Source organism: Panulirus ornatus, chromosome 15 (assembly GCF_036320965.1).
Source record: "Panulirus ornatus isolate Po-2019 chromosome 15, ASM3632096v1, whole genome shotgun sequence".
Lineage (NCBI taxonomy): Eukaryota > Metazoa > Arthropoda > Malacostraca > Decapoda > Palinuridae > Panulirus > Panulirus ornatus.
The window spans coordinates 1283809-1296883 of NC_092238.1; the positions used below are offsets into that span (position 1 = coordinate 1283809).

At 40.0% G+C, this 13075-nt stretch overlaps 1 protein-coding gene across 4 annotated transcripts in view; it reads left to right on the forward strand.

Annotated features, from left to right (window-relative positions):
- Nucleotides 1-13075, forward strand: part of LOC139753646 (85/88 kDa calcium-independent phospholipase A2-like) — a 93488-nt gene that overhangs the window by 57215 nt on the left and 23198 nt on the right. For all 4 annotated transcript variants that reach the window (XM_071670256.1, XM_071670258.1, XM_071670257.1 and 1 more), the window contains 2 exons: nucleotides 2009-2245; nucleotides 9393-9492. In XM_071670256.1, the coding sequence (XP_071526357.1) occupies nucleotides 2009-2245; nucleotides 9393-9492 (337 nt within the window). The remainder of the gene's footprint in view (nucleotides 1-2008; nucleotides 2246-9392; nucleotides 9493-13075) is intronic.

A 13075-nucleotide genomic window follows, 5' to 3' on the forward strand; every position in this document is an offset into this window, starting at 1 on the left:
CCATCTAGGTTTACTTATCATCAAATACACTACTCTCAACCTTCTGTAACTCCTCTTCACTCTCAGCAAATATCTCAGTATCATCCACAAGCAGGCTTGTCACTGTCCACCATACCTCCACCACACTCCGTCTTTGCACTCCTTTCCCTAGTTTTTGCTTTCACCTCTCTTATCACTTTATCCATATGTATATGTTAAAAAGCCATGGTGACAACACAGTCATATCTTACATACCCATTTTACCAAAACTTTTGCTCAACTCACTATCCACTTTTACACATGCATTTGCCTCTTTATAGAAGGCTTTCACACCATCCATCAGTTGTCCCTCTTCTCCACTTATCCTTAACAAATACCGTAAAGCATTCCACTAAACTCTGTCATACACTTCCTCCAGATCCATAATAGTTGCAAATAGTTTACTACCTTTTGCTTGATATTTTTCCACATTCATCTTCACAAAAATCTGATCTACACATCCCCTTCATTTCCTAAAGTCCCCTTCTCCTCATGTTGTGTGCATTCAGTCTTTTCCATCACCCTGTCAATCAACACTTGCATACATTTTTCCTGGTATGCTTAACAGATTTATTCCCCAGTATTTGTTACACTCCCTTAACACCTTTTCATTTGAATGAAGGAATAAAAATAGCTTTCACCCAATCCTCATGCACAAACTTGTGTCCATGTTACATTTCATATCAGGTGCATTCAGTCTATCACACTCTCTCCCCCATACTTCAGCATTCAGCCATAATCCCACCTACTCCAGGTGCCTTTTCTACCTTCAGCCTCATTATTACCCTTTTTACCTCCCTTCTTGCTATAGGCCCTTGTATTTTTACCCCTTTTCCTTCCATCCTCAATACCCATGCATGTAACAACTTCCTCAGCTTCTCCCACATTCATCAGTTCTTCAAAATATTCTTTCCATCTTCCTTTCACTTCATCCTTTTGATTCAGCAACACCCCTTTCTTACATCTCACATTAACATTTCCACTCTCTTATACCCCTCTTTCCTGTTTCACCTCCTTCCACATGTGTAAAGATATTGATGTTCTGCTCTGCTTAGAACAGTTTTCCCTTTATATCATACCCAAAGATACAACTAAATATTTATCTAAATAGTGTAAATATGTACATATCTCTACATGTATTTTTTCCAAACTTGATCTCTGTTTCCTGCGTTAGCGAGGTAGCATCAGAAACAGATGAAGAAAGGCTGCATCTGCTTTCATCCATTCTCAAACTGTCATATGTAATGCACATATAGATAAGTATTAAAACATGTCTTTGGGATGTCAAAAATTATAGTGTAATTGCCTTGTGAAATGTGTATGTATTGCAGCATAAGGTTATCATTGTATGGCTGGTGAAGCCACAGCCTGAATACTTATTTGGGAAGCTCACCAAATGTGGTTGAGAGGGCTGAAGAGGGTGTGGTAAAATGGTTTGGACATATGGAGAGATTGGGTGAGGAAAGGTTGACAGAGAGACCAAATTGGAGGTAAAAGGATGGATTGAAAATGATTTTAAGCGATTAGGGCCTGAACATGCAGGAGTGTGAAAGTCGTGCACTGGATAGAGTTAACTGAAACAATGTGGTATAATGGGGTTGACGTGCTGTTAATGGACTGAACCTGGGCATGCGAAGCATCCAGGGCAAACAATGGAAAGGTCTGTGGAGCCTCAGTGTGGCTAGTAAGATGTGGTTTCAGTGCATTACTCATGACATTGACTGTATTCAAGAGGATGCTGTCTTTCTTCATCTGTTCCTGGTGCTACCTCGCCAACACTGGAAAAGATTTGATCGCCGTTTCCCATCATTTCAGAAAAGAAATTCAAATAGATGTTTTTATTCATTGAAAAGTGCTGCACTGGGGAGTACACTTAAGAGATAGAAGAACTGTAGTCATTGGTATGAATATCTCATTTACAGTTGGGCTTTTGTGTCAGTTTATTTGAGTATTATACTAACAGTTTTTCCTTCTTAAATTATTTTGACAGGAAAGTCTGTGCAAGATGTACAATCATTATATTATAATCTCAAGGAGAAAGTGTTTGTTGGTGGACGACCATATGAAGCAGGACCATTAGAAGAGATTTTGATAAATGAATTTGGTGATGATACGGTTATGAGCAGTATCAAATCTCCTCGAGTCATGGTTACATCTACTTTGGCTGATCGACTTCCCCCAGATTTGCATCTCTTTCGAAACTATGAGTCTCCAATGAGTGTTTTAGGTTGGTTTATATCAATGCAACTATCTGTCTTGATTGTACTGATTAGTGAAAAGTTGCTAAATTTAAAACAGATTTTAAAGATGATTTTGTAGGGTATTATACCTAATGGCTTCATTACTCAATTTTTCTTCCTTTTGATGATCATGTGCACATTTTTCTAATGTTTTTCCAGGTCTTGCATAACATTTTTTAATGTTTATATATATATATATATATATATATATATATATATATATATATATATATATATGTTCCTTCTCTGTTCCTTCTTTTTTTTTTTTTTTTTTTTCCAAAAGAAGGAACAGAGAATTGGGCCAGGTGAGGGTATTCCCTCAAAGGCCCAGTCATCTGTTCTTAACGCTACCTCGCTAATGCGGGAAATGGCGAATAGTTTGAAAGAAAAAAAGAAAAGAATATATATATATATATATATATATATATATATATTTTTTTTTTTTTTTTTTTTTTTTTCTGTCTCCCATGTTTGCGAGGTAGCGCAAGGAAACAGACGAAAGAAATGGCCCAACCCACCCCCATACAACATGTATATACATACGTCCACACACGCAAATATACATACCTACACAGCTTTCCATGGTTTACCCCAGACGCTTCACATGCCCTGATTCAATCCACTGACAGCACGTCAACCCCGGTATACCACATCGATCCACTTCACTCTATTCTTTGCCCGCCTTTCACCCTCCTGCATGTTCAGGCCCCGATCACACAAAATCTTTTTCACTCCATCTTTCCACCTCCAATTTGGTCTCCCACTTCTCCTCGTTCCCTCCACCTCCGACACATATATCCTCTTGGTCAATCTTTCCTCACTCATTCTCTCCATGTGCCCACACCATTTCAAAACACCCTCTTCATCTCTCTCAACCACACTCTTTTTATTTCTACACATCTCTCTTACCCTTACATTACTTACTCGATCAAACCACCTCACACCACACATTGTCCTCAAACATCTCATTTCCAGCACATCCATCCTCCTGCGCATAACTCTATCCATAGCCCACGCCTCGCAACCATACAACATTGTTGGAACCACTATTCCTTCAAACATACCCATTTCTGCTTTCTGAGATAATGTTCTCGACTTCCAAACATTCTTCAAGGCTCCCAGGATTTTCGCCCCCTCCCCCACCCTATGATCCACTTCTGCTTCCATGGTTCCATCCGCTGCCAGATCCACTCCCAGATATCTAAAACACTTTACTTCCTCCAGTTTTTCTCCATCCAAACTTACCTCCCAGTTGACTTGACCCTCAACCCTACTGTACCTAATTACCTTGCTCTTATTCACATTTACTCTTAACTTTCTTCTTTCACACACTTTACCAAACTCAGTCACCAGCTTCTGCAGTTTCTCACATGAATCAGCCACCAGCGCTGTATCATCAGCGAACAACAACTGACTCACTTTCCAAGCTCTCTCATCCCCAACAGACTTCATACTTGCCCCTCTTTCCAAAACTCTTGCATTCACCTCCCTAACAACCCCATCCATAAACAAATTAAACAACCATGGAGACATCACACACCCCTGCCGCAAACCTACATTCACTGAGAACCAATCACTTTCCTCTCTTCCTACACGTACACATGCCTTACATCCTTGATAAAAACTTTTCACTGCTTCTAACAACTTGCCTCCCACACCATATATTCTTAATACCTTCCACAGAGCATCTCTATCAACTCTATCATATGCCTTCGCCAGATCCATAAATGCTACATACAAATCCATTTGCTTTTCTAAGTATTTCTCACATACATTCTTCAAAGCAAACACCTGATCCACACATCCTCTACCACTTCTGAAACCACACTGCTCTTCCCCAATCTGATGCTCTGTACATGCCTTCACCCTCTCAATCAATACCCTCCCATATAATTTACCAGGAATACTCAACAAACTTATACCTCTGTAATTTGAGCACTCACTCTTATCCCCTTTGCCTTTGTACAATGGCACTATGCACGCATTCTGCCAATCCTCAGGCACCTCACCATGAGTCATACATACATTGAATAACCTTACCAACCAGTCAACAATACAGTCACCCCCTTTTTTAATAGATTCCACTGCAATACCATCCAAACCTGCTGCCTTGCCGGCTTTCATCTTCCGCAAAGCTTTTACTACCTCTTCTCTGTTTACCAAATCATTTTCCCTAACCCTCTCACTTTGCACACCACCTCGACCAAAACACCCTATATCTGCCACTCTATCATCAAACACATTCAACAAACCTTCAAAATACTCACTCCATCTCCTTCTCACATCACCACTACTTGTTATCACCTCCCCATTAGCGCCCTTCACTGAAGTTCCCATTTGCTCCCTTGTCTTATGCACTTTATTTACCTCCTTCCAGAATATATATATATATATATATATATATATATATATATATATATATATATATATATATATATATACGTGTGTGGACGTATGTATATACATGTGTATGGGTGGGGGTTGGGCCATTTCTTTCGTCTGTTTCCTTGCGCTACCTCGCAAACGCGGGAGACAGCGACAAAGTATAAAAAAAAAAAAAAAATATATATATATATATATATATATATAGGGATCATAGGGTGGGGGAGGGGGCGAAAATTTTGGGAGCCTTGAAAAATGTGTGGAAGTCGAGAACATTATCTCGGAAAGCAAAAATGGGTATGTTTGAAGGAATAGTGGTTCCAACAATGTTGTATGGTTGCGAGGCGTGGGCTATGGATAGAGATGTGCGCAGGAGGATGGATGTGCTGGAAATGAGATGTTTGAGGACAATGTGTGGTGTGAGGTGGTTTGATCGAGTAAGTAACGTAAGGGTAAGAGAGATGTGTGGAAATAAAAAGAGCGTGGTTGAGAGAGCAGAAGAGGGTGTTTTGAAATGGTTTGGGCACATGGAGAGAATGAGTGAGGAAAGATTGACCAAGAGGATATATGTGTCGGAGGTGGAGGGAACGAGGAGAAGAGGGAGACCAAATTGGAGGTGGAAAGATGGAGTGAAAAAGATTTTGTGTGATCGGGGCCTGAACATGCAGGAGGGTGAAAGGAGGGCAAGGAATAGAGTGAATTGGAGCGATGTGGTTTACAGGGGTTGACGTGCTGTCAGTGGATTGAATCAAGGCATGTGAAGCGTCTGGGGTAAACCATGGAAAGCTGTGTAGGTATGTATATTTGCGTGTGTGGACGTGTGTATGTACATGTGTATGGGGGGGGGGGTTGGGCCATTTCTTTCATCTGTTTCCTTGCGCTACCTCGCAAACGCGGGAGACAGCGACAAAGTATAAAAAAAAAAGAAAAAAAAAAATATATATATATATATATATATATATATATCTTCTTTCTTTCATACTATTCGCCATTTCCCGCGATAGCAAGGTAGCGTCAAGAACAGAGGACTGGGCCCCTGAGGGAATATTCTCACCTGACCCACCCCTCCGCTCCTTCTTTTGGAAAAAAAAAAAAAACAGAAAAATGAGAGGGGAGGATTTCCAGCCCCCCGCTCCCTTCCCTTTTAGTCGCCTTCTACGACACGCAGGGAATACGTGGGAAGTATTCATTCTCCCCTATCCCCAGGGATATATATATATATATATATATATATATATATATATAAGAGGTACTAAAAGCTTTGCGGAAGATGAAAGCCGGCAAGGCAGCGGGTTTGGATGGTATTGCAGTGGAATTTATTAAAAAAGGGGGTGACTGTATTGTTGACTGGTTGGTAAGGTTATTTAATGTATGTATGACTCATGGTGAGGTGCCTGAGGATTGGCGGAATGCGTGCATAGTGCCATTGTACAAAGGCAAAGGGGATAAGAGTGAGTGCTCAAATTACAGAGGTATAAGTTTGTTGAGTATTCCTGGTAAATTATATGGGAGGGTATTGATTGAGAGGGTGAAGGCATGTACAGAGCATCAGATTGGGGAAGAGCAGTGTGGTTTCAGAAGTGGTAGAGGATGTGTGGATCAGGTGTTTGCTTTGAAGAATGTATGTGAGAAAAACTTAGAAAAGCAAATGGATTTGTATGTAGCATTTATGGATCTGGAGAAGGCATATGATAGAGTTGATAGAGATGCTCTGTGGAAGGTATTAAGAATATATGGTGTGGGAGGCAAGTTGTTAGAAGCAGTGAAAAGTTTTTATCGAGGATGTAAGGCATGTGTACGTGTAGGAAGAGAGGAAAGTGATTGGTTCTCAGTGAATGTAGGTTTGCGGCAGGGGTGTGTGATGTCTCCATGGTTGTTTAATTTGTTTATGGATGGGGTTGTTAGGGAGGTAAATGCAAGAGTTTTGGAAAGAGGGGCAAGTATGAAGTCTGTTGGGGATGAGAGAGCTTGGGAAATGAGTCAGTTGTTGTTCGCTGATATATTTATATATATATATATATATATATATATATATATATATATATATATATATATATAGTGATGGGTGATTTGAATGCAAAGGTGAGTAATGTGGCAGTTGAGGGAAGTTGAGGTGGCAGTATGTATGTGATATATATTTATATTTTTTATTTTGCTTTGTCGCTGTCTCCCACGTTTGCGAGGTAGCGCAAGGAAACAGACGAAAGAAATGGCCCAACCCACCCCTATACACATGTATATACATACATGTCCACACACGCAAATATACATACATATACATCTCAATGTACACATATATATACACACACAGACACATACATATATACCCATGCACACAATTCACACAGTCTGCCTTTATTCATTCCCATCGCCACCTCGCCACACACGGAATACCATCCCCCTACCCCCTCATGTGTGCAAGGTAGCGCTAGGAAAAGACAACAAAGGCCCCATTCGTTCACATTCAGTCTCTAGCTGTCATGCAATAATGCCCGAAACCACAGCTCCCTTTCCACATCCAGGCCCCGCACAAATTTCCATGGATTACCCCAGACACTTCACATGCCTTGATTCAATCCACTGATAGCACGTCAACCCTGGTATACCACATCGATCCAATTCACTCTATTCCTTGCCCGCCTTTCACCCTCCTGCATGTTCAGGCCCCGATCACTCAAAATCTTTTTCACTCCATCTTTCCACCTCCAATTTGGTCTCCCACTTCTCCTCGTTCCCTCCACCTCCGACACATATATCCTCTTGGTCAATCTTTCCTCACTCATTCTCTCCATGTGCCCAAACCATTTCAGAACACCCTCTTCTGCTCTCTCAACCACGCTCTTTTTATTTCCACACATCTCTCTTACCCTTACATTACTTACTCGATCAAACCACCTCACACCACACATTGTCCTCAAACATCTCATTTCCAGCACATCCACCCTCCTGACCACAACTCTATCCATAGCCCACGCCTCACAACCATACAACATTGTCGGAACCACTATTCCTTCAAACATACCCATTTTTGCTTTCTGAGATAATGTTCTCGACTTCCAAACATTCTTCAAGGCTCCCAGGATTTTCGCCCCCTCCCCCACCCTATGATTTACTTCTGCTTCCATGGTTCCATCCGCTGCCAGATCCACTCCCAGATATCTAAAACACTTTACCTCCTTCAGTTTTTCTCCATTCAAACTTACCTCCCAATTGACTTGACCCTCAACCCTACTGTACCTAATAACCTTGCTCTTATTCACATTTACTCTCAGCTTTCTTCTTTCACACACTTTACCAAACTCAGTCACCAGCTTCTTTCTCCCACGAATCAGCCACCAGTGCTGTATCATCAGCGAACAACTGCCTCACTTCCCAAGCTCTCTCATCCACAACAGACTGCATACTTGCCCCTCTTTCCAAAACTCCTGCATTCACCTCCCTAACAACCCCATCCATAAACAAATTAAACACCCATGGAGACATCACACACCCCTGCCGCAAACCTACATTCACTGGGAACCAATCACTTTCCTCTCTTCCTGTATTTATACATATGTACATAAATGCCTATACACGCACATACATTTACATATCTTATTACACATATACATACACATATACAGGCTTACATATACACACATGTACATATTCGTACTTGCTTGTCTTCATACATTTCTGGTGTCACCCCATCCCACAGGAAACAGCATTGCCACCCCTGCTTCAGCAAGGTAGCTCCAGGAAAACACACAAAAAAGGCCTCATTTGTTCACACTCAATCTCTAGCTGTTATGTGTAATGCACTGAAACCACTACTCAGTATTCACATCCAAGCACCACAGACCTTGAGGGACACACTGTTGATTGAGAAAAGGGCAGAGGCTGATCCATTAACAACCTTGGAGATAGATTGGCTAGAGAGGAAGCTAGGTATGAGGGAGCAAAATGAGGAAAGAAAGCCAAAAGGAGGGTGCTTAGAGATGAGACCCCAGTGCCACACTATGTCAAAAGCTTTCTATTGGTCGCAACTACATATGATTCCCCAAAATCTTTTGGAGATGATGAGTAGTAACTAGGCAAGGACATCACCAATGGATGTCACCTTAAGGAAGCCATACTGGTAATCAGAGAGAAGACTGTGATATTCAAGATATCTGAGGATATAGGAGTTGAGGAGGGATTCAAAAACTTTGGAAATAGTAGAGGTCAGAGCAATAGGATGATGGTTGGAATAGTATGAATCGTTACCCTTTTTAAGGGATGGGATGCACCACTGTATACTTCCACGACAAAGGAGAAAGTTCTGGTATGAAGTATGAAAAACAGTTTCTTTAGCAAAAGCAGAGTTCTCTGACAATCAGAAAGAGTGCTTTCCATACTTTCATACACATAACAAAATATATCACCCACCACTTCATCTTTACCCCCAACTTTTCCATTCTTAAGGAGTATTATAGCCCTTCTCACTCACTCCTTTGTAGTATCTTACTCTTCCCTTCATTATGAAGTGAGCCCTCATATGATCATATTGCATGACTACATAGTAGTCTGGTTTTCATACAATAGGTCAGTCAAGCTTGATAAGATGTGGCATTATATATACATATATGGAAAGTGTTAACAAAAACAAACTAAGTGTAATATAGTGTGAACCGTTTTCTATTGTTGCCTGAATGTCACAGTGCCTGAGGCCTTTAAGCAAACTTCACATCTTATTTTATTGTAGTACTCACAATGAATATCTCATGATTTCAGGCATAAAGGAAAGCAGTGTCTTCATGAACACACAGCCACCTGATAAACAGAAGATGTGGCTTGCAGCTCGATGCTCTGGAGCTGCACCCACCTATTTTAGGTACTGCATTGTTTGCTAGTCGTTTTTACATTTTTGAATTGATTTCTCAAACATCTAAGATTTAGATAGGTGATCCATGAATGTGCTTAGATAAGTGATGGAGAAAGTTTCCAGCATTAATGAATTTAGGAATGGCATATAACAAAGTGAACAGAAAAGTACTTTGAAAAGTTCTACTCTATATAGTTTGCATAGGAGACTTGAATTATCTTAAGAGCCTTTATGATGGGAGAAATGCATTTGTAAGGGTGATTGGTGGTATGAGTAAGTGGTTCAGAACAGGTGTTTGAGTGATTCTGGGTTATGTGTTGTCACATGATTACTGTTTTTATGGATGGGGCATTGCATAAGATGAAAGTGAGAGGGAGCAATTGTGGTGTGCATAATTCCTTTCATATGACAGAATAGGAATTGCCACAGTAATTATATGCAGATAATGGTGCATTGTTCACTAAGTCATATGAAAAGATGGAAATAAGGGAGGGCCAGTTTGATGATGTGAGTTGGAGAAAAAAATTTAATGTGAATGTAATTAAAAGTAAGATGCTACTTTTTGAAAGGGATGGAAGATCAGATTGTGTAAGATCAGTTTACAAGAAGAACTAAAAGCGGATAACATTAGATATTTAGAAGTAAAATATTATAAAGATGGTAGTGGAAAAGCTTAAGTTGAAAATCAAGTCATGCAAGAGAAAGACTTGGAGATACACTGTAAGCTGTATAGGTAAGAAAAATTTAAACATAAGATTATGCAAGAACTTTGCGTAAAAGAATACTTATCTCAGTGCTGATGTATGGATGTGAAACCCAGATGTATGGTAGATCAAGGTAATTTAAGAAAGATAAGAGTAGTAGAAAGAGCTAACTTGCATAGGAGGGTGAGTAGAATGAAGAATGGTATTAGAAAATTATGTTGTGTAAAGACATCATTTTTAAGGGCACTTGGATGAAAGTCTGTAGCATAATATGGTCATGTAGAGTGCATAGTGAATGATAAGTTGGTCAAGGAGAGGTGGAGGAATTATAACATCATAAATGCTGTGCACACCATGGCTACTTCATGGAGGAGGTCACACCCATGATAGTGAACAGTGTTTGGGATAATATATGCCTGAGTGTGTGTATGGTTTTTTTGGACATTGGGCAGGAGAAAACAAGAGCCCCATATTCAAAAGACAGTTTTGATTTTTACCATCAGTGTTGGCCTTGAAGAAATCGAAGAACAACATGTGGCTGGATTGCTGGAGTCACATTCATAGAACTTAGGGAATGAAGAACCCCTGCAGTTGAGTGTAGAAATTTCCAAAAAAAGGGTCAAAACATCTCCCACATGCCACTTTACAATCAAGGGGTTAGCAGAAATTTTCAACAATCTAGGATGTATCCCTCATTCATGATGTGGATCCCAATTTTTTTTTTTCATATTCGTCATTTCCAGCATTTGCCGTATACACCAGGAACAGACAAAGAACAGCCGCAGTTAGTCACATTTATTCTGTAGCTGTCATGTGTAATGCACTGAAACCATAGCTCTCTTTCCACAACCAGGCCCCATGGACCTTTCCATGGTTTAGTCCACTGACAGCTTGTTGTCCCTTGTAAAATGCTTTGTTCCAGTTCACTCTATCCCATGCACGCTTTCACCCACCTGCAGGTTCATCCCCTGATCACTAAAAGTCTTTTTAAGTCCATCCTATGTTCTTCAACTTGGTCTTCCCCCTGTTCCCTCCACTTCTGACATATATATCCTGTTTGTCAACCTTTCCTCTCTTATTCTCTCCATATGTACATCCATTTTAGCACACCCTCTTCAGCTTTCTCGGCCACACTCTTTTTATTTCCACATGTCCCTGTTACCCTTTTATTATTCACTTAATGTACTTAAGGTATGAAAAGTGTCCTTACAGATGGATCTGATGAATTTTGAAATGATAGTATGACTCGTATTTCAGAAGGGTTGAATGTGAGAAAGATTTCTAATTATTATGGTAGTCTTTCTGTAAAGTTGTTTTCATCAAAATGTGAAATCATTATAAGATTTATTATGGCAAATGACAGGAAATGTCATTTGTAATTGATGCATTACAGTATCATGAAAGGGCTACCAGTGTAAGGCCCAACCAGTGGGCATTTCTCAGGATCCTTTGTTTATGGTTTCATGTTTTTCACACAAAAAGTAGTAAGGTACTTTTTGAACCATGCATAATGGCTTTTGTTCTCTTCCATAATTTTTTTGTGGATCATCACATGCGGAAAAAGTTTGTTTGCAAGGAGAAAACCCCTCTCAGCACAGAAATCCACAAGATAATTTGTATTTACATTTACTCTGGGCACTCCCTATTTACCAACTATCTCACCAGTTTCATTACCTCCCACCTTCATATCACCCATTACAACTACCGCTGCCTCCTTCTCAAACCCATTTATACAGTCATTCAAATTCCTCCGGAAATGCTTCATTTCACACTTACCTCGCATGTCTTCACATTTACAGGTGCATATACACATACCAGCATACTTCCCACTTCCAATTTTTTCATTCATCCACTCTGTTCTCAATCCATTCCATCCATACACTCTCCCATACTCTCAGTGATAGCACAATTGCACATCCTTCTTTCCCTCTTCCCTGAAAATTGTCATTCCTTCCACTCCATCCTCTTCAAAAAACTCTCTTTGATCCTTGACAGTCACATGCCTGAGGCACAAACACATGACGCTATCATCTCACGTCAACATTGTAATATCTTTGACGTAGACTGGTTACTGTATATCATTAAGTCATTGTGAAATGAGCAACTACCAACCTTATAAGATTTATGATGGTGTAAGTGTGTTAATCTTCATAATTACTCCTCATTTTGGGGGTTAAGCTTTGTTTTAACCCCCACTGAAAATGTCACCTTTTAGTTGTTCATAGGGTTCTGCTTAAAATAGATAGTTTTTATTCTTCATATATCCCTTATCACTCTTTGCATCTTACAGACTTTCCATATTACTCTTCCTTTCTCCCTGTTTCCCGTCAGACATATCATATCCAGATTTTTTTTTTATTCAGTGTCCCTGCTGACACCGCTCATATATCTGACATTTTCTTTATAGCTCCAGGATTTTTTTTCTTCTCCACATCACTTTTTACCAAATATTAAGACTGAATCTTTTTTCCTTTCTAATCAGTGAACAGGATGTAGATTTTTTTGCACCTGCAGGAACAGTATGGACTTAGATTTTGTGCTGCTCTTTGGTGTACTGTCCTTAAGGATAGCATCAGGGGCCATCTTATAAGGGTAAATGTAAATGAGAGTAAATGTGAATAAGAGCAAGGTTATTAGGTTCAGTAGGGTTGAAGGACAAGTAAATTGGGAGGTAAGTTTGAGTGGAGAAAAACTGGAGGAAGTGAAGTGTTTTAGATATCTGGGAGTGGAATTAGCAGCGGATGGAACCATGGAAGCGGAAGCGAGTCACAGGGTGGAGGGGGGGGCGAAGGTTCTGGGAGCATTGAAGAATATGTGGAAAGCAAGAACATTATCTTGGAGAGCAAAAATGGGTACGTTTGATGGAATAGTGTTTCTAATAATGTTAT